This window comes from Pundamilia nyererei, unplaced genomic scaffold (assembly GCF_000239375.1).
Source record: "Pundamilia nyererei isolate P.nyererei 1_Seehausen unplaced genomic scaffold, PunNye1.0 scaffold00028, whole genome shotgun sequence".
Lineage (NCBI taxonomy): Eukaryota > Metazoa > Chordata > Actinopteri > Cichliformes > Cichlidae > Pundamilia > Pundamilia nyererei.
In genome coordinates, this window is record NW_005187429.1 from 3,423,161 (window position 1) to 3,441,791 (window position 18,631).

The 18,631-nt window shown below is 38.7% G+C and overlaps 1 protein-coding gene across 1 annotated transcript; it reads left to right on the forward strand.

Annotated features, from left to right (window-relative positions):
* Positions 1–1,831: 1,831 nt before the first annotated feature.
* Positions 1,832–14,990, forward strand: laptm4b (lysosomal protein transmembrane 4 beta). Its single transcript, XM_005728481.1, has 7 exons — positions 1,832–2,129; positions 3,426–3,543; positions 6,512–6,585; positions 6,680–6,802; positions 7,047–7,145; positions 8,778–8,873; positions 12,286–14,990. Exons 1-7 carry the CDS (start codon positions 2,037–2,039, stop codon positions 12,358–12,360), a joined length of 678 nt encoding a protein of 225 aa, XP_005728538.1. The 5' UTR covers positions 1,832–2,036; the 3' UTR covers positions 12,361–14,990.
* The last annotated feature ends 3,641 nt before the right edge of the window (positions 14,991–18,631 follow it).

The following is an 18,631-nucleotide window of genomic DNA, read 5'->3' on the forward strand; positions in this document are numbered from 1 at the left end:
TCTCTCCATCCTTTATCTCTCAGTTCATTTAGGATTTGCCGGCTTTTAATCTCTCACAATCTCTGGCTCACTGTCCATTCACATTCACTTCAGTGGACCATCATGGTTTTTCCCCCATTCTTCCCTTTTTTGGGGGGATTGTTGTGGGGTTTTTTTTTCTTTTTTGTGTGTGTGTATGGGAGGCAGATGTATTAATAGAGAAGGTCACTCTGTAATGGATGGTACTGTGGTTGCTAAAAGCCTTGCTATGAAAAGCATTTGCTAATGCTGCTTTAAAAAAAATCTATCCCTGTGTCTGAAATGCAGAGGTCTGATTCAGCTACAAACTGAAACAAGAACATAGCAACTTGCTCATCTATTCTAAAAAAGAATAGACAGTTGGACCGTTCCTTTGTATAATAAAACTTCCGACACACTCACAATTAATATGGAAAATCTATTCAGCCTGGAAAATGGGACCATGACTTTGAGATTTTGTCTTATTCCAGCATGTCTGATCGGTGTTAAGTCATGGCAGCAGAAGAGGAAAATCCCCTAATGTGCCGATGATGCTGTCCACCCACTGGAGCTTAGCAGAGCTGTGGTCACTGGCCCATCTGTCAGGCTTGGTCTGTGATGTTTGCACAGACAGAGACAAAATGGCACAAGATTAACTGGAGTTTCATGCTCTTAACATTACAAAAAGCACATCAATCTATAGGTTTTTGAGGCTTTTGTTTAAGCAAGAAAAAAATGGTGCAATGAAATTATCTCTTTTGGTTTCAGTGTTAAGCATATGGTGTCAAAAAAGAGGGCCGTGACGGTCTCTCTTGACCTGTTGTTCCTTTTTCTGAACACAATGCTTTTTTGATTAAACAGATTTAGTTAGAATCAGTGATGAATCAGTAATGTTTTTGGCATAGCCACACTTTTTTTTTTTTTTTACTTTTTTTTTTTAAATGGTCGTGAGCAATAGGCTTTCTGATGGTTTTTCAAAGTTTTTATTTGGACATTGGGTGTATTTTCTCTTTAAGTCCATTCCTTGTACCTGACCATGTTCAGAGGAATGTTCTTTGTTTGTTAATTTACTTAACACTGACCTATGAATCATTTAAACACAAAAAGGCACATAACTAAAGGGATGAACCTGAGCTGTCTACACATAACATCTTACCAAAGAAATAAATTTGAATTGTATCTGTTGATTGTACTCTTTTACTAGCAGTATTACTGTAATACTAGCAGTCTGTCGTAAAAAACATCATTTATCATCAATAAAAAAACAACTCAGTTTGACATTTAATAGTGAAGGGAAACGGGGACAAATGGCTGAGGTATGCCAAAAAAAAAAAAAATCTGCAATCACAGATCCTGTGGTGAATCCATATTTGAAATATCTGCTTTAAATCAGTCATGGATTGGCCTTCCCAAAGCCCAGACCTCAACATTATTGAAGCAGTGTGGGACAAAAAAGGTAAGAAAAGGTAGAAGAGCTTTAAAAGGCCTTCAGGAAGCCTGGAGAACTATTACTAAAGACTACTTAAAGACATGAAAAGAAGGTTTGCCTAAGAGAGTTCATGGCTGTGTTGAAGAATATAGGTGGCTGTTCTAAATATTGACTTTTAAGGTCGTTGAACTGTTGAATTGTTTTGTTCTTATTTTTAATGCTGAGCTTTTTCTACTTTTTTCTATTATTTAACGTTTTGGTTGTTTTAACAAAGGAAATCAAATTAAGCTATATGTGTCGTGGAAGATAAAACTGGACAAACAAAGAGCTGCTGAAACATTTCGTGATTATGAAGCGTTTGCATCCCGGCCAAAAAAAAAAAAAATCCTCCCGTGGTCACGTGACTCCGGGTGAGCCAGATTAACGGCTCTCTGTTTCTGTGTTTCCCACTTGCTGAAACATCTCCTCAAACAGACGCTGGATGTGGCGGCGGTCCTAGCAACGAAGACGTTATCTTTCCCACCTTTTTTCGGTTGTCGTAGCCTTGACTAGTCAGTTGTTTTCGACGGCATTCATGAAATAACCTGAAATTCAGTGTGTGGACAAAAAGATGATTTCGCCGTGGGACCGGTGGTACTCGACGAGCTGCTGCCTCTGCTGCCATGTACGAACAGGCACCATTATTTTGGGAATATGGTATATGGTAAGTCCCTTTTTTTCATTTCACGTCAGGTCCCAGACGCGAATGAATATGGCTGAATATGTGGGACAAATTCTAAAAATATTTAATAAATATCGAGTCATGTTAATTAGACAGCTAACTCCATCTGTTTTCCATGTTTTTCACTTATGTTAAAAACAGGGTGCCAGCGTATGAAATAATTAAAAAATGTTAGCAAAATAACCTTTAGCATCTGTTGGGGTTTTTTTTGTTGTTTTTTGGCTATATAAGCATATAAACAAAGTGTCTAACAAATTCGTTTCTTTTTTATTTTTGTGTTTCCTCCTAAAATAATCCTAAACTTACAGTTTTAGGCTGTTGATGCCTCCTTTTCCATCTCTACACATGTTTACCCAGTTAAATATAGTTTGTCTCCGATATTTCCCACCCGAAAGGATAACTTAAAGTCGTAAACATAGTTCGGTAAGACTGGTGAAATCCCCGATCTTCATAAGCCTCCCTTATTTTGAGCTACTACCGATCAACAAGGCCATAAAAAGCAACAAAAACCTCCATGAGATGTGTTCACATGAGGTGAAAGTGGTGACATAAGACCGATGAGCTTGTTCTCCCAGTCCTATGGTTTTCTGTTGTATTGAATTCCAGTATGTTGTATTGAAGCTGCTCAGCAGTACATCAATACCACTTTCCTTAAATTACCCATAACATTAGAGCTCTAACAATCAGTGATGATTATGAGGAAAGAGGGGAGAAAGCAGTTTAGATATATTGCCTTGTTTTCTATTGTCTGGCAATTGTCAAACTGGTCACCAATCTTTTTGAACACCTGTCTCCTAAATATATCTGCACCTTGTCCTACCTCTAAATGATACCTCATTCAGGACAGATAAATAGATATTTAATTGATCCAAAAAGGGAAATTATTGTGTTACAGGAGCAGGATAAAGAATAATCAATAGTACAGTCTACAATAAATAAACAATAAATAAGTCCCATAGATCCGTAGGGAGGACTTTATAGTGTGAGGTAGAGGTAGTGCAAATATTTTTATATATACAAAGGTGATTACAAAATAAAAATGAGGTTAAATTAAAGAAAAGATTTTTTAAAAACTGATATTGTGCAAGAGAGTAGTGCAAGTTGCATTAATAAATAATACAAGAAGGTGTAAGAGGAAAACAAGAGTTATTTTATAGTTGCCTCACTCGCTCAGTGCATCTTAACTTATCATTACTAATCAGCTGTCACATTATCTGAGTTATATTACAAACTGCACGTTTTTGTTCAACTGTAATATCGATTCTCCTGTCCTCACAGCTCATCAATGCGGTGGTCTTACTTATCCTGCTGTCAGCTCTTAATGACCCAGTTCAGTACCGCTACCACCTTACCAGCTCCGAGCTGGGAACTGACATCGACGTCATGGACGATGCGAGTAAGTTGCAGCTAATCCTCCCGTTATTAAAAGATAAATGTCCTCAACGAAGCATTCAGACTGTAGAAAGTCAACCCATGCCTTGTTTTAGCTCTTCCAGTTTGAGGATTTAATGTTGTGAAGTGATTGGCTTTGTGTTTGGGGCTGTTGATTATATAAAACAAGACAATTTTCTGATATTTTATCCACAAGGGAACTGATTAATTAATTTAAAAAGTTATTAGTGGATATATAGGAGATTAAAAAAAAAAAAAGTTGGTTGCAACTTTAAATCAAACATTTCTGGTTGTTCTAGATGTACCACTGAATATTAGAAGTGAATGTTAGGGCCTGTTCTTGTGCTTCAGAGATTGGATTTCACTGATTGGATTTCTTGCTGTCAGCCATATCCAGAAAGGGTAGAACCAAAAACGCTTGTGTGGATTTTTACTTTTTCTCATTCAGAATGAGCCTGTAGAGAGTGATTATGCATGTATTGGTTTATGTGTAGAAAAGCTAATGTGTCTGTCTCTCATTATTTAACAGACTGGAAATAGCCAAACTAATGTGATGTATCAGCAAATAAAAAAGCAGGCACAGATATTTATTTCTTGTGTAAATTTTGCGTTGCCTAAATTTTGGAAAACAGTGTGATGAAGAGCTGAAAGACTTTGAAATTGTCTGTATTTGCTCCTGTTGAAAAATAAGAACAAGATAGAATAGAAATATCCTTTATTGTCCCTCAATGGGGAAATTCACATATTCCAGCAGCAAAGTCACAGACAGATGGAGCATGCAGAGCCATACAAAAGTGAAGAATATAGCATTAAAAAAGAAGAAGACTGTACAGAGCAAATTTACAACATAAGAAAAAATGAATGCTATACATTTATTAAAAATAGCATACTCAGGTTCAAAGAAATATGCAGCTGAGAAGGATAATTTTTTACAAAGACGTATAAAAAGTGCTGTATATTTGTGCTTAAAAACAACAAGGATAGACTATATCAGTATTGACATTGACCCAGAATTTCATATTTTGTGTCTGTAGGAATTTCCTGTGATTTCTGACCAAGTAAAAGATGGTTGGTTAGTGGCTAACTAAGTTATACTATAAAGGAATAGAAAGGAAAACCCGTGTGGTGTTTACTTTACTCAATTCCTCTCCTTCCATGAGAGATTCAACTGAAAATGTTACCTGAGAAGCTTTTACGCATATAATTAAACATTTATTTCTGCAAAGTTGAAGCCAAGAATGATTATGATCAGTCGATGCTGAAGATGTATCAGCAGCATCAGTTTCGTAGCTCATTAACAGTAGTATATGAATGTATGCTGGTGTTCGTTAAAAATCAACTGTCATGTCCATGCAACTCCACGTGTTTCTGCAGCTGTAGCATCATCTGTCCTTTCTGCCAACCACTTCGTTTCTGAGAACGCTGCTCTCAGCACAGACATAGCTGAGTAAGCTGGGCACCGCAGAGAACAAATCAGCGTGCATGTGTATTTTCAGTGCTTCCCCTCCAGCAGCTATCATCATCACAGTCGCCTCTGGAGCACCACAGATACTGTCAGCGGCTACTCTGATTAAAAATGACTGCTCTAATTCTCTTTCGGATTAAAACGGTCATGTTGACAGAGTCTCCTCTCACAAAGCTTATGTGGCACTGGTTAGAGTGGTAGTCTGTTTATGTATGCGTGTATTGTTTATTGTTTATATGCAGTATGTAAGAACCTCTGTGTCTGTGTTGCTTAAAAGCATGTCTTCTGTTCCTGGGTGTTACCAGGGTGAAGCTTGTGAAGTTATGGAATAATAACTAATATAGTTCACTGTCAGTACAAGCACTTATTAGTCAGTATAGCGTCAATATAGGATCTGGGATCCTTCTTACACACCATCACATACACACAGATATCCTGGTTCGGCCACATGTTAGCGATGTTTGTTGAGAGCTGCACTGATAGCGACTAGTGTTGCATCAGGGATTCTCACAGCTGTAATGTGAACGTGAGAAGGACAACTCTTGCATAACGATACCCACATGTTGATCGTGTTGTGTGATGTAGATACTAGCATGTGATCTGTGGTGTTTGGAGTCATGCTTGGTATTGAAAGGTGTACTTTTTCTCTTGTTTGTTGGGTTGGCTTCAGGTAGCAGGAAAAGTGAACAGGAGTCTGGCTACGTTGATAGTGCACCGGAAGACTGATAATTAACATTGATCTGTATTATTGGATATCAGAAATATTTTCTTTTGTAAAACATTTACCGTGACAACATTTCATGACATGAATATATGTTAATCTAAAAAATTCCAGCACACCTCAGCAGAAAAGCCTTCACCCCAAATGGATTTCACGGAAACAACCTGGAAAAGGTGTAGGAGTCTATAAGAGTGTTAACACATAAATATTTCTTTTTAACCTGTAATATTACTCACAATTGAATTTATTCCTAGCAACCCAAATTAATATTAAATGCAGCGATGTTTTAAAAAAAATTTTTTTATTAAGTCTCCCAGCTAAATTTTGGTGTGATGCCAGATATTCATTTATAATTTATAAATGTATAAATATGACTTTTTTACCTGTCACTGTTTTGTATGGTCAATTTTAAAGGATTGCAGTGTGGATAGTTTACTTTAATGAGGCCACAGGGTAATTAACGTTGCCTATTAATTGCAGGATTTATTGTGGGAGCAAAACATAAGTCATCAAAAACTCCTACAGATAAAAACGAACTCTGATTAGCTGGTCTAATCTAGTCCTACAAAAATCAAACAAAGCTAATCTGCCCCTTTCAACACAGTGTGTATAGTTCAAACAGAAAATTTACATATATTTTCTAACCATTATACCATCAGAGCTTAATTGTAAAGTAGATCAGTCACTGATCTGATCACCAATGAGTACAATGTCAATGTCTTTCAGAGAAAGCATTAAAGGTGACATGTTCTCATGCCATTGCTTTGTATGTTTATCTTTCCTCAGATATCTGCATAGCCACTGCAATATCCCTACTCATGATTCTTATATGTGGCATGGCGACATACGGTGCTTACAAGGTGAGCGAACAAAAGCAAATGACATTCAAGCACAAATCTGAACTTGGGAAAACTAACAGAGTGTTTTTATCTGATCTGAATCTCTCCTCTATAGCAACACGCTGCTTGGATCATTCCATTCTTCTGCTACCAAATCTTTGACTTTGCCCTTAATACACTGGTAGCCATTAGTGTGGTGGTTTACCCCAACACGGTGCAGGACTATCTCCAGCAGCTGGTGAGGACTGTTTCATTCCAACTAAAATATCCACCTCAACAGCTGTCTTCATCTTAATGGGAATTTAAGATGCTTAGTTATTAGCTTAGGTGCTAATATACTGAGTAACTGAGATTTATTTTTATTTTTTTATATTTCTTTATTTATGTTTTGAAGGGCCAGTTGTGTGTTTTAGGTCCAACATTTCTCTTTGCTTTTTACATTTGACTTATTTCATCTTCTCCTGTCCCACTTTCCCTTCCAGCCGGGGACATTTCCATACAAAGAGGATATCATGTCCACCAACAACATGTGCCTAGTCTTTGCAGTCCTCCTCTTCATCGGCTGCATCCTGTCCTTCAAGGTAAGGATAAATATTCTAGCATAGCTTGCTTTTGTATCTCGTATAAAACTGTACAAATACACAGAAAACAAATACTCCAGAACACTCACTGAGTATTTGTTCACTCTGGAAACATCCTTTTTTTTTTTTTTTAAATCATTTGTTCCTCACATTGTAGTGTAATTAAGGCAATTAAGTCTCACACTGTGCTCATCTCATAGCTGAATCAACCATATGGCATGTTTAATGAATGTGCTATTGTAAATGCTCCTCTTGAGCTCATCACACAGTCAGAGAGCAGCGGGTCAGGGACAGCAGGAAACCAACTCCCATCAAACAAATTCTCCTTTAATGCTTCGATGATTTTCCAGGCGGAGCGATGCTCTGGGGCTCTTGGACGAGATGGGGCATGAAGTTGCAGTCATCTGTACAATCAAATCAAGTTGTTTCCCTTCTAAGCTGAGATTAGAAGTGTTCTCGGCAGATATCCAAAGCCGGAGCTGGAATTTTCTGACAGGAAGCAGCCACTGGAAGACACACTAGTGGACTCGCAGGCAAAAGAGTTATAAATGTCATGTCTTAGAATCTTGAGCTTTCAGTGTGTGGGATAGCCTGGCTGCTTATTCCCTGAAAAAGTCTGCTTTAAAAAGAGCTTATAGATCTGTGCCGTTTGCCAAGAAAAATGGATTGAAGCTCATTTATGTTAATGGGTTGAATGTGCAGTATGTATGAGCTGCTGCCTTCTATGTAGATCATATGTGAGTCTGCTGGAAAGACGCCAGATGTGAGTCCTCAAGGACACATTCAGCTGTCAGAACATAGCAAACACCTGCTAAAGTCCCTGCTAAAGCCAACATCCTCCACTTGACTGCATTTGGCATAAATGTCACAGGCAGGAAGAGGAAAAGCTGGAGGGAGAAAGGAGCTGAAGATGAAGCAGCAGAGGAAATGTGAATGGATGAATGTTTCTGTGACTAAAGAGAGAGAGAGAGAGAGAGAGAGAGAGAAGAGGCATACAAAGTAAAAGGACAAGATAGTTAACTGCAGATTTTGCCAGGCCACTGTGCAACTACTCATTATTTTCCTCATAAACAAAGAAAAAAATATTGAATCGTGAGCAGAGAAAAAATGATGAACAAAAACCCAATAAACATCCTCGAGGAGTAGAGCTAGCTGTGCTGTCAGCATTTTAAATATATGTAGATTGCTGCTTTCTTTGAGGAGGTCAGCTCAGAAAATGCTAAAGTAATTGGCTATGCTCTGCTTGGCTTTCTTGTTAGTTGCTCTCTTACTGCTGGCAGAGGACTCAGCAGGCTGCTCACATACACACACACACACACACACTCACACTCACAATGGAACTCCTTTTCCTTTGCCAAGCTGAACAATCCTCAGTGCAGGCAAAGGCTCAGAGAAGCTTTTGGTCAAATGTTAGAGGCACATCCAGGAAAATGTCCAAACATAAAACTGTCTTAATTTTTAACAGCTGAATTGAATCACCATGTGTCACCAGTCTGTAACAGCAATATGATGCATCTCTGCCATCGTCATGCCTATTGTTGATAAATGGATGAGATCACAGCAAGCAGCATCTGTAATGATGAAGAGTGTTTCTAAAGGTCATTGTGTGTTTGCTCTCACCTCCTGTGACAGGCCTACCTGATCGGCTGTGTGTGGAACTGCTACAGATATGTGAGCGGCAGGGGCACCACAGAGGTCCTGGTTTATGTCACCACAAACGACACCACGGTGAGTCCGCTTAGCCACCCACCAGCGTCTCACCTCAAGGACACACTAACAGTCCTTCTGCTGTCAGAACTTCATTTTATTGCATTTGCACAGCATTGATTTTTACACTTGGGTTTGAAAGCTCTCTGTTCATTATATTAGCAAAAATGTACACTTAGAAAAGTCACTTTCATCTCGTTGTATGACACATTAACTTCACTAAAATATATCAAATTCTAGTCTCGACAATAATCAGGGATTATTTAGCTGCAATAAAAATACAAACTCTTCACAGAAGAGCATTTTAGAAGTTTTTCATAAATTCAGAATGAAAAAAATCAAAGAACTCTAAGTCGCTTTGATTTAAATACATAAACAAAATAATAATATGGACAAAATAATGTTTATAGATTGGTTACTGGTCATAGATTTTAAAGTGTAACTGTTTAACCTCAGATTTAGATGTTTTCTTCAGTGTCTGTGTTATTTCAGTTAAATTATCTATTAAAAAGAATGCAGAAAGCAAAGTGAACTTATTGTCTCTTAAAATGTTTTTGCTGGCTGTACATGAAGCCAACTTACAGTAGCACCAAAGTGAACGTTAAAAATGTTTCTTTAAATACGGCAGTAGTCATTTTTGTTGGATAAATTTGCCTTTTTCAAAGATGAAGCTGGTATGTGTTGAGCATAAAATCTTGTACAGTCCAACTTTTTATATAAATACATAATTACTATGTAGTAAGGTTTAACCAGTGAGGTGCTATTATATTGAGAAATGAAAGTGATTAAGAGCCTTCTGGTTAAAATGTATAAATTGTCTACATGTGTCAAATTATGTACTTAAGTTGCATTGCAGGTTATACAGTGGCTAGTAATTGTACTTAAATTCTTTAATGTTAGTTTATGCTGTATATAGTCAGTGATGGGACACTGTATCGTAGACCCTGTAGGTTGTCCTGAGGTGTGATTGGCTAGCTTTTTAGAGTTGGGTATAGTCCACTCCACATGCCCCCCCTCAGCGATCACTCACAAGGTTTTTGAAAGGCTTTACCATAGTCACGGTTTCCATTTGTCCGTTTGTAATCCTCCAGGATGATACACAAGACATTAATCTGTCTCACAGCCGCTGTCGTCTCAGTACGCAGCACTTCATCTGTCACTTTGTCCTTGTGCCGCCATGGCCCTGCTGCACGCTGCTGACGTTTTTCACCTTGTGAAACAGACTGCACACCCGGCAGCTAATCCAGCAGGGGCTGAAGTCATATTGTGTATCATATGGCCTTTTAGCAACTATCAGATACGTGCCAGTCACTCTCTCCACTGTCAAGTGTGTTTATTTCAGTGGAAGTGTGTTTATTTCAGTGTAATTAAATTAGAAGATTAAGAAAACAAGCAAATACTTAATCTAGAATTATACTGACTCTTAGATATATTCGAAGAAAAAAGAAAATAATGTAGCAGGTAAATGTAGAGTCAATGCCTTGATATTAGACTTCTTTATGTCCCCAGAAACGCACATGCAAATGTGAAGTAGGTCAAGGTCAACACAAAGAGACACGTACAGAGATTCCTTCATTTATTATTTATAAAATCAGTGAAAATCCTGTGAAAATCACAGTGAATGTATGAATATACCTAAACATCTAATTAAATACAAGAAACAAATCTAAAAAGAAACACTTTAGTTGGCTAATGTAAACCAAAACATCTCTGTGTGTATATATAAATGTATTAATTTATCATTGTGTATATAGTTGAATAAATGTTGTAAAAAAATCCAAAAAATTCAAATATTTATTCAGAATATTTTTTTTTTTTTAAAGAAAGACTTGAAAGCTGAAAAACCTGAAGGCTGCAGCATAAGCATTGTGAATTTCAATAAGAGAGCTATGTGACAACAAATGGTTTAAGTTCAACAAATATTTGTGTCACATAAAGAGGTTAAAATAGCTTTCGTTGGCCTTAATAATGATGTGGATTTATCGCTGTGTTTCCTGTGTCCACACACAGCTGAATGGAGCATTGCGTCTATTTTTACTGTTATGGAGCTGGAGGTGTGTCTAAATGGCTTTTTACAAGCACCAACATCAAGTACCCAGCTGTTTATCTGCAGTGCTTTTATATAAATGCCATTAAAATGCACAAGGGTCGTTTCTCTCTCTCTTTCTCTGGGATGTTTTTCTGTCCCTTCTCTTTATATGCCTCTGTCCTTCCCCTTCTCCTGGACATGTTACATAATTGTCTGCTTTATTTCAAACCCTCTCTGTGATATGTTTGCCGGCCATCCCTGGCTGTTTCACAGTTCCATCCCCTCGGAGCGTATTCTTTTTTTCCTCACACTTTCACTGAATTAGCAGCAGTACTGGTTTTATAACACCATTTACAGAGAAGGAGCTCTGATAGAGAGAGGAGTGCAGCCTGGCCTGTAAAGCAGGGCCCTGTGTGTGTGTTTGTGTGTGTGCTATCCTTGCAGCTTGTCTTCTATGGGTATGGAATAAGGGTCTATTGGATGGAGACGAAAAACTCCAAAGGAAGCTATACCACTTTACAATGTGATATGGTGTAACGTGTTGCATATTTAGCAGGTGAAATTTAAATTCTGCAAAAGTAGTGTCCAGTTTCAACACTTTAAAGTAATCTTATTACACTGCATTTTAGTTTATAGAAGCAAAATGTTTATATTTGGGTTATATTCTGGTTTTGTTGTATATAAACGCATTTGGACCTCTTTTGGAGTACCTCCGTTTTTTTTGTTTTTTTTTCCTCTTTCCTCTACAAACTGTACAATATGAAATATTTACAGTACATTTTAAATGTAAACGGCTTTAATTGTTTGTAGCTTCGTTTGACTACAATGAAGCTCTTTGTCTATTAACAACAGCATAAACACAGCATCCCATGGACCAGTTGTTCACATTTTTGGCCCCCTGCTGTCAGTAAATGGGTACAACATGTAGGCTCTGGACAGTACCAGCACATCGCTTTCAGGCTCTGGTCACACAGCCTTAGAGACCATTAGCAACCGCCTGACAATCACCAGTTGCCAGGGAAAAAATGAGTATTTGTCAACTGGTTGCTAGATGTTGCTGGCAGTCACTGTGAAATCAGCTGCTAAAGCTCAACTGACACAGGCTCTAGACACTGGTCAGTGATCCCCTGGTGCCCACTGCTTGCTAGGGAAAAATATGTATTCCCCACTGGCTGGTGAGTGGTTTTGTGAGGCTTCTTTCTGTATTTATTGTTCAGAGAGAAGTCTATACTGCCCTGAAAACTCTTTGCATGGGCCACCTAGCATTTAGGTGGTCGCTCACAGTTTGTATGGATGTTGCCAACTTGTGTGTAAGCACTTGCCAAGTGGAAGTGAAAGCAAAGAGTGCCAGCATGTTTTTAAGTGATTATTTGGAACTCAGCTACTTTTGTTTTCTTACTTCAGGTTCTGCTGCCACCATATGAGGAAGCTGTTGCCATCCCACCAAAGGAGCCTCCCCCACAGTATATGGAGGCATGAGATATACCCTCACTGCTGGATTATGTACCCCAATCCTCCGACCACATCTCCTTACAGCAGTAGGACTCCAATGCTGGCTGCATCGTGTTGGAAAAACAATGTCTTAGATGCTGGTCCAGCTTGGATTCCTGCCAACTTTAGAGTAAATTAGGCCGACCTGAGCCAGTATTGCCATAAACTCTACTCCCCTCCTCCACCACCACCCTCCCGGTTGTTGTGACATATGCCCCCTCTTCTCGTCCCCTTTGTCCTCTTCCAAGGACAGCATCACATCAGCTTTCAGACTACAACCCCACCGCCAACGCTAATTCAGCCAATCCTCTGGGTAGCTGCTGTTCCTTGGAAGTGACTCCTGCACGCCTTGATCACCTGACTTAATGTGCACTTTTCTTCACGTGAAAAGTGCAACGGTTTGGCCACCAACTGTTAACCCACATTACTGTGAACCTCCTTTGCAGTGTTTTGTCTAGAAACAAACTACCTGAATAGAGACAAAGCAACAAAAATAGCGAGAAGGAAACTTACATTATTAGTTATACAAAAGCACTTTTTTCAGAAATTGAAAAATTTCCTTAGTTGAATGTAAATTTTGTAAGACGTTTTTGTATCACAGTAAAAACTGAGAGAAATCACACGAATACTAAAAGGATCTCCTGTTCTTATAAAATATCTCCGGCGTGCTGATGTTGCTCGTCCTGCTGGGAAAGTGTTTCAAGAAAGGTTTTGCGACCGCTAATTACTCGTCTTTCTTCTATATCCACAGTATGTGAACCCATAACCCATCAACTGGCCGCGTAAACCCGTTCGCACCGTTGATTTAAATCCCAGTATTCCATTTTGCCTTCCTCGCCGCCTCCTTCGTATGTTCAAAATTGAAAAGGTTTGTGATAATCCAGTGAAGACCTTAGCACAAACCTGACACACATTCAAAAACCCAATACACAGAAACGTGTGTGAGTAATGATAATGATAAATATGTGGAAATGTTCCCATCTGTCTCGTGTTGTGGTCGAGTTTTGGCTGCAACAGCATCGACTGCGTCTTTGTTTGTTTTTTGTACATGGATCATGGTGTGTGAGCTGATCTTTTTAGTTGAGCTAACTTAGCTGGGCTGAGGGCATTTCCTATAAATATTCTGTGACATGCTGCTGCACATGCAGATTCTATGTGTGTGTTTACATTTTTATGTGCGCTTGCCTGCGTGTGACATTATCATGTAACTCCTAGGTCATGTATGTGTCGTAACATGTAGTTTTCCCATGCGGCGATGAGATGTTTCCTGCGTTGGTGACTTTCTTGAAATGAAAACATTGGATGGGACTCTAAAGCAGTAGTTCAGCATAATAACACAAAATCAGTATACATTATATGACGCTAGTTAAACAGTGCAAATGCTTGTCCTTTGTCAAGAACCGTTTAGGAAAACAGTCAGTAGACAGTATATAATGTATTTAATCAGTTTACATGGATTACATTTTATTATTCAGTCTATGCAACAGTGCATTCACCAACTTGTTAGGCTTGGAAATACAGATGTGGTCAGAAGTTTGCATCTACTTAGAATGGCCTGGTATTTTTGGGCTTTCAATGATTTCTTTGAACTCTTCTTTATCTGGGGTGGAATGATTGCACAACATACATCTTTAGTTACTTTAAAAATACAAGAACTAGATGCACAATTTATTTTGAATTTTCTCACAGCCTCGGATGTATACATGCAGCCGCATTAGTATTTGGTTAAATGTCTCTTAGCAAGTGGTACCTCAACTAGACGCTTTTGTTAGACAACAGTAAGCCTCTGGCATAATTCTGGCTGGATATTTGACCACTCTTCTTGGCAGGAAAATTTATTTAAATTGGTTGGTTTCCTGGTATGGAACCGACTTTTAAATGTAGTCCATAGATTTCCAATAGGGTTGGGATCAGAGCTGTGGGAAGGCCATTCCATAAGCTTAAGGTTGTCCTGCTCTATCCATGTGTGTTTAGGGTCATTGCCCTGTTGGAACAACCCAACTGTGTGACAATTTTAACTTGTGCAAATCTACAATTCTCCTTAGAGCTTTACGGAGTTAAGCTGTATAATCATTCTTCCCTGGAAAAACAACAGCTCAAATATATCATTATAAAAGCCAAAACTTAACCCAACATTCATGTTCAAGATGAGTGTGTGTAAACGTCTGACCACAGCTGTATGTGCACCATGAAGTAGTTTTGTTCTATTTGATACTAATACTGTTGTCCACAGTGTAGCCATGTGTCAGCCCCTCTGTCCTCATCCTTGTTTGTGTGAATTATGGCCTCTGCTTCTGCAAATCCAACAAAGCTGAACATGAAATTGCACTTTAAACTCAGTGTGCGCTCACTGAAAACTGCTGTATCTGTGGTTGTTTTTGTGTTTTCCATCTTTGTTGTGTGATCTGTCTGCAAAGTTGCAGAGGTGAACATTTTCGTGAGTCTGGAGAATTTCTGCTAAGTTTTGCAGGCTTTAATGCTTGGACAGTGTCTGGACCAGTGGATGGCTGATGGCTCTTTTTTATTAGTCACTATGAGACTGTTCTCCTCTGTTTTCTTGTTGGATCTGCATGAGCTCACGTCTTTAATTCTGAATAATAAAAAAGCTAAAACATCTAGTCCGTGCTGAATTTGAGTCTGTTTTCGAAGGGGAAATTATTTATAGAGGAGCTGTTATGCTTTAACTTAATTTATTCTTTTTCCAGGAAGTGTTGATTGGTTTTCACCTAAAGTAAAAGCACCACAGAAAGCACTTTTACAACCAAAAATGTATAATAATAGAGATATCAGGCTCTAAATAGTTTAAACAGGGTCCCCAGCCTAAGTCAAATAGTACCCTATGCCATCCTCCAATACCCAGCTTATGCTCACTAACCTCTTGTAGTAAGATGCTCTTCCCTTCAGCAAACAGGCTCTTACTTGTTAGTAAGTTATTGTTACTCATCTAGCAGGAAACCCTAGAATGAGAAACATTAGTCCATCTCTAGTTTCAAACCTAATATCTTCATTCTGATAATACATCAGACCAATACCTGTGCAGTTTATCATGTGACCTGATACAATGAGTATCATACCTACATTCAGCCACGTTGGTGAGAGACAGGGATTGAAATTAAATTAAACATCTTAAGATTCTCCTTACTTTCATATTTTCTGTCAGACATACATTTGTAGAAGCTTTTTTCACAGTTGTGCATAATGAGCTCACCCTGTTTGAAAATAATCTCTGCATTGGGTTTTAAACTGTTTCTCCCTCCTCTTGGCTCTGATTGATGTCAGTGGCCATCTGTTTACAGAGAGCAGCCAATCAGAATAAAGTTGGCTTTAATGGGAGGAGCCGAATGGAAGGAGCTCAAACTAGTTTTATATACTGTGATGAATGGGAGCCCAGTGTAACGGGCTTTTTTTTTTTTTTTTTTTTTTAAAAGACCTTAAAAACAGGAGTATGCGACATTACGTGATGGCAGAGCTTCAGTTCATCCTTTGTCTTTTTTTTTTTTTTTGTGAGGTGGGAGTCCATTTAACATGCTGATACAGAAAATTATCAAACCGGTGCTTTTCCTAAGGCATTTTTTTGGGGAATCACTGCAGCAAGTAATAAACTGAATCATATATCCCAGCTGATTTCTAGCCTCCTGTTTCTATTCTTGGATTATTGGATTCCAAAAATAAAAACATGGAGCTGAAACTGAACATAACAGTATTTCTTTAAATTAGCTGGCTATCTAAATAAAGTGTGGAATATGTCTTTTTATGTCTGTGTCTGAGCTTTTTTTCAAACTTAGTCAGCATTTTTTCTCCTCATACTTCAGCAGCAGCTCTAAACCTTTAAGCAGCCTTGTTTTGAGACTACTGGGAGGAAAAAGGTCCTCAGAGCAACTGTGTACAAACAAGCTGGCAGATGAGAGCGGATTTAAAATGCTTCATAATGGTGGCCGGCATTACCTTGGGTCTGACGGTGCGATCCCAGACAGACAAGCTCACCTACTTTCTGCCACTGGGACGCTGACAGAAAATAAACTGGGTCACATTCTGTCCCTCTTCTTGCTGAACTGCTTGTCCAGGGCAGGGCTGCAGCACTGACATCTGATTCAAAAGGACTCTTTGAAAAGGGACACAATAGCCAGAAAGGGGTTTTTTTTGTTTTAATATTTTTCTTCAACATCTGGCAGAAGGATTTGTACAGAATGACAATCCTGAAATTCTTCACCAAAATGTTTTTCAGGATTATTTTAACCAGATAAAACAAGTAAAGATAGATTTACTGAATTAGATACAAAAGAGAGACCTAAAATAGCTCGGTATGTGCAACCAGACAATGAGGGAAGTGTAATGGACAAAGATCCCAGTAAATGTACACTCAAATTTAGTGTAAGTGATGCTTTTTACCACTGAAAAGTAATCAGTATAACATACAGGGCCTGCCAATGTGCAGCAAAGAACTTTATTTCAGTTAAAAAGTGACATCCCAGAAAAACAAAAACTCATGTTGATGCCCCCAAAGTTACGCCGATGTCCTTTGATATCGTCCTCATTTCACACAAGGCACCTGCTTCATTAGAATGATATTACCAGAAATTATTTCAGTCAGTTTAATTGGGAAATGAGAAAATGGCTTAGAGAAACAATGAGTGGAAGAAAACTGGGCCAAAGCACTCGATGGATGATGGACAGCTTGTATCTCTCTGGGTCATTGGGCAGGTGCAGCAAACTTACTGTTACAGCATCTAAGAGATTAATTTATTATATCATTGGTATCTTTCAGCAGGTTTTCAGGCACTGCACTCAGCCCACATGCTCAAAACATTCAAATTTGCACTAAATAGTACATTAAACACATTTTCCCAATACACTTCCATTCTAAGTTCATGTATGCATTTATAACTGATGTCACCAGTTTGATTATAGCTTTAAATTGGTCTCATGGTATACACAGCAGTAAAAACAAAGTTATTTCAGTAATTTGATTAAACATGTGAAAGATCACAGTCCCATATTTCCCACAGTAAGTAAATGTATTTTAAAGCACCTTTTAAAAGACAAACTGTGACGTGCTTTATATCAGATAAAACCAACAAAATAAAATGAATGAACTAACCTTATGAATAAAATAAAGTTCACTATCAGTAACATCATAGCACCCACCCAGCTGAATAGAAACTCTGTCATGCTAGCTAATACACAGTTATTGTAACTGACTGTAAAAAGTTGGCACAATGAAAATAAACTACACCTAAACTTAGACTGCAGGTTATAACTTCTCACCTGAAGTTCAGTTCACCTGACATTTGGACCGGCGGCCGCCTCGGGTCGCTCCTCCACCTGCCTCCCCTTTCCCTCATCTACCCGTTGGCATCTGTGGAAGCTCCACCATAGCCACCACCAAACAACGGAGTTATTTTTACACATCTGCCAGCATCTGGCCAAGTCTTTACTAGTCTGCTGCATTCAAGGCTCGAACCAGAGCCAGTTTTTATTAAGCCCTGGCTGCTGGGGATGTAAGATATGTGTGGGGGTTACCAGCTTTTTAAAAATTATTATGATCAATGCTAAACACATATGGTGATGTTAAAGTTTAAAATCGCTAAGTTGGTCCATGCACATTTCCATTGTTTTAAGAAAGATTTGGATACTTTGTTAAAATCTCATTTTTAATGTGCCGTTTTCTAAAAATAGGTTCATGTCTATGGGAGATAAACCCAGTGTGCTCAGAGCCTTAAGATCACATCACATGGTCATCCTCAGATTGTTTTCTCTGCTCCTCAGGGAAACTTTTCTTTATTCTGTCATATGTAAGGCCCCCCTGTCTATCTACCATTGCTCTGAATTGTTCATGTTTCCCTGAGTGGTTCTCTCTCAGATGAAATCCTGAGAGCAGGCTTCTCCTTTTTAATACAACTGATGCAACTGCTACAATTTAGGGCACCAAAAAAATAAAAAAGGCCCGAGTCAGCCTCAGTCTGACGTGCATCAGCAGTTAAACATGAAAGGATTATTCAGCTTTATCCACCCACGCTACCAAACTGCCCTTCAGCAAGGCATCCGCTACAGCAGAGGATTTTTGTGGCCGCGCCGTGACCTCTGTAGAAGTAAAAAGCTACACAGAAACTCCACAGCCTCATGGATTGGTTAACACCAGTTATGTGTTTCAGTGACTGCCGGGAGCCCTGCTACATGTGAACTCGCAGCATACAAGACTTGTCCAACATACTGACGTTACACAAGCGCTGAGAAATGATGCTGCTCTTGTTTATGCCGG

Excerpts from the sequence above, each read along its gene's own strand:
- laptm4b (XM_005728481.1), top strand. The coding sequence starts at position 2,037 with ATGATTTCGCCGTGGGACCGGTGGTACTCGACGAGCTGCTGCCTCTGC. Across the intron at positions 3,544-6,511 it reads CGACGTCATGGACGATGCGA|ATATCTGCATAGCCACTGCA; the intron begins GTAAGTTGCAGC and ends ATCTTTCCTCAG. Across the intron at positions 8,874-12,285 it reads TCACCACAAACGACACCACG|GTTCTGCTGCCACCATATGA; the intron begins GTGAGTCCGCTT and ends TTCTTACTTCAG.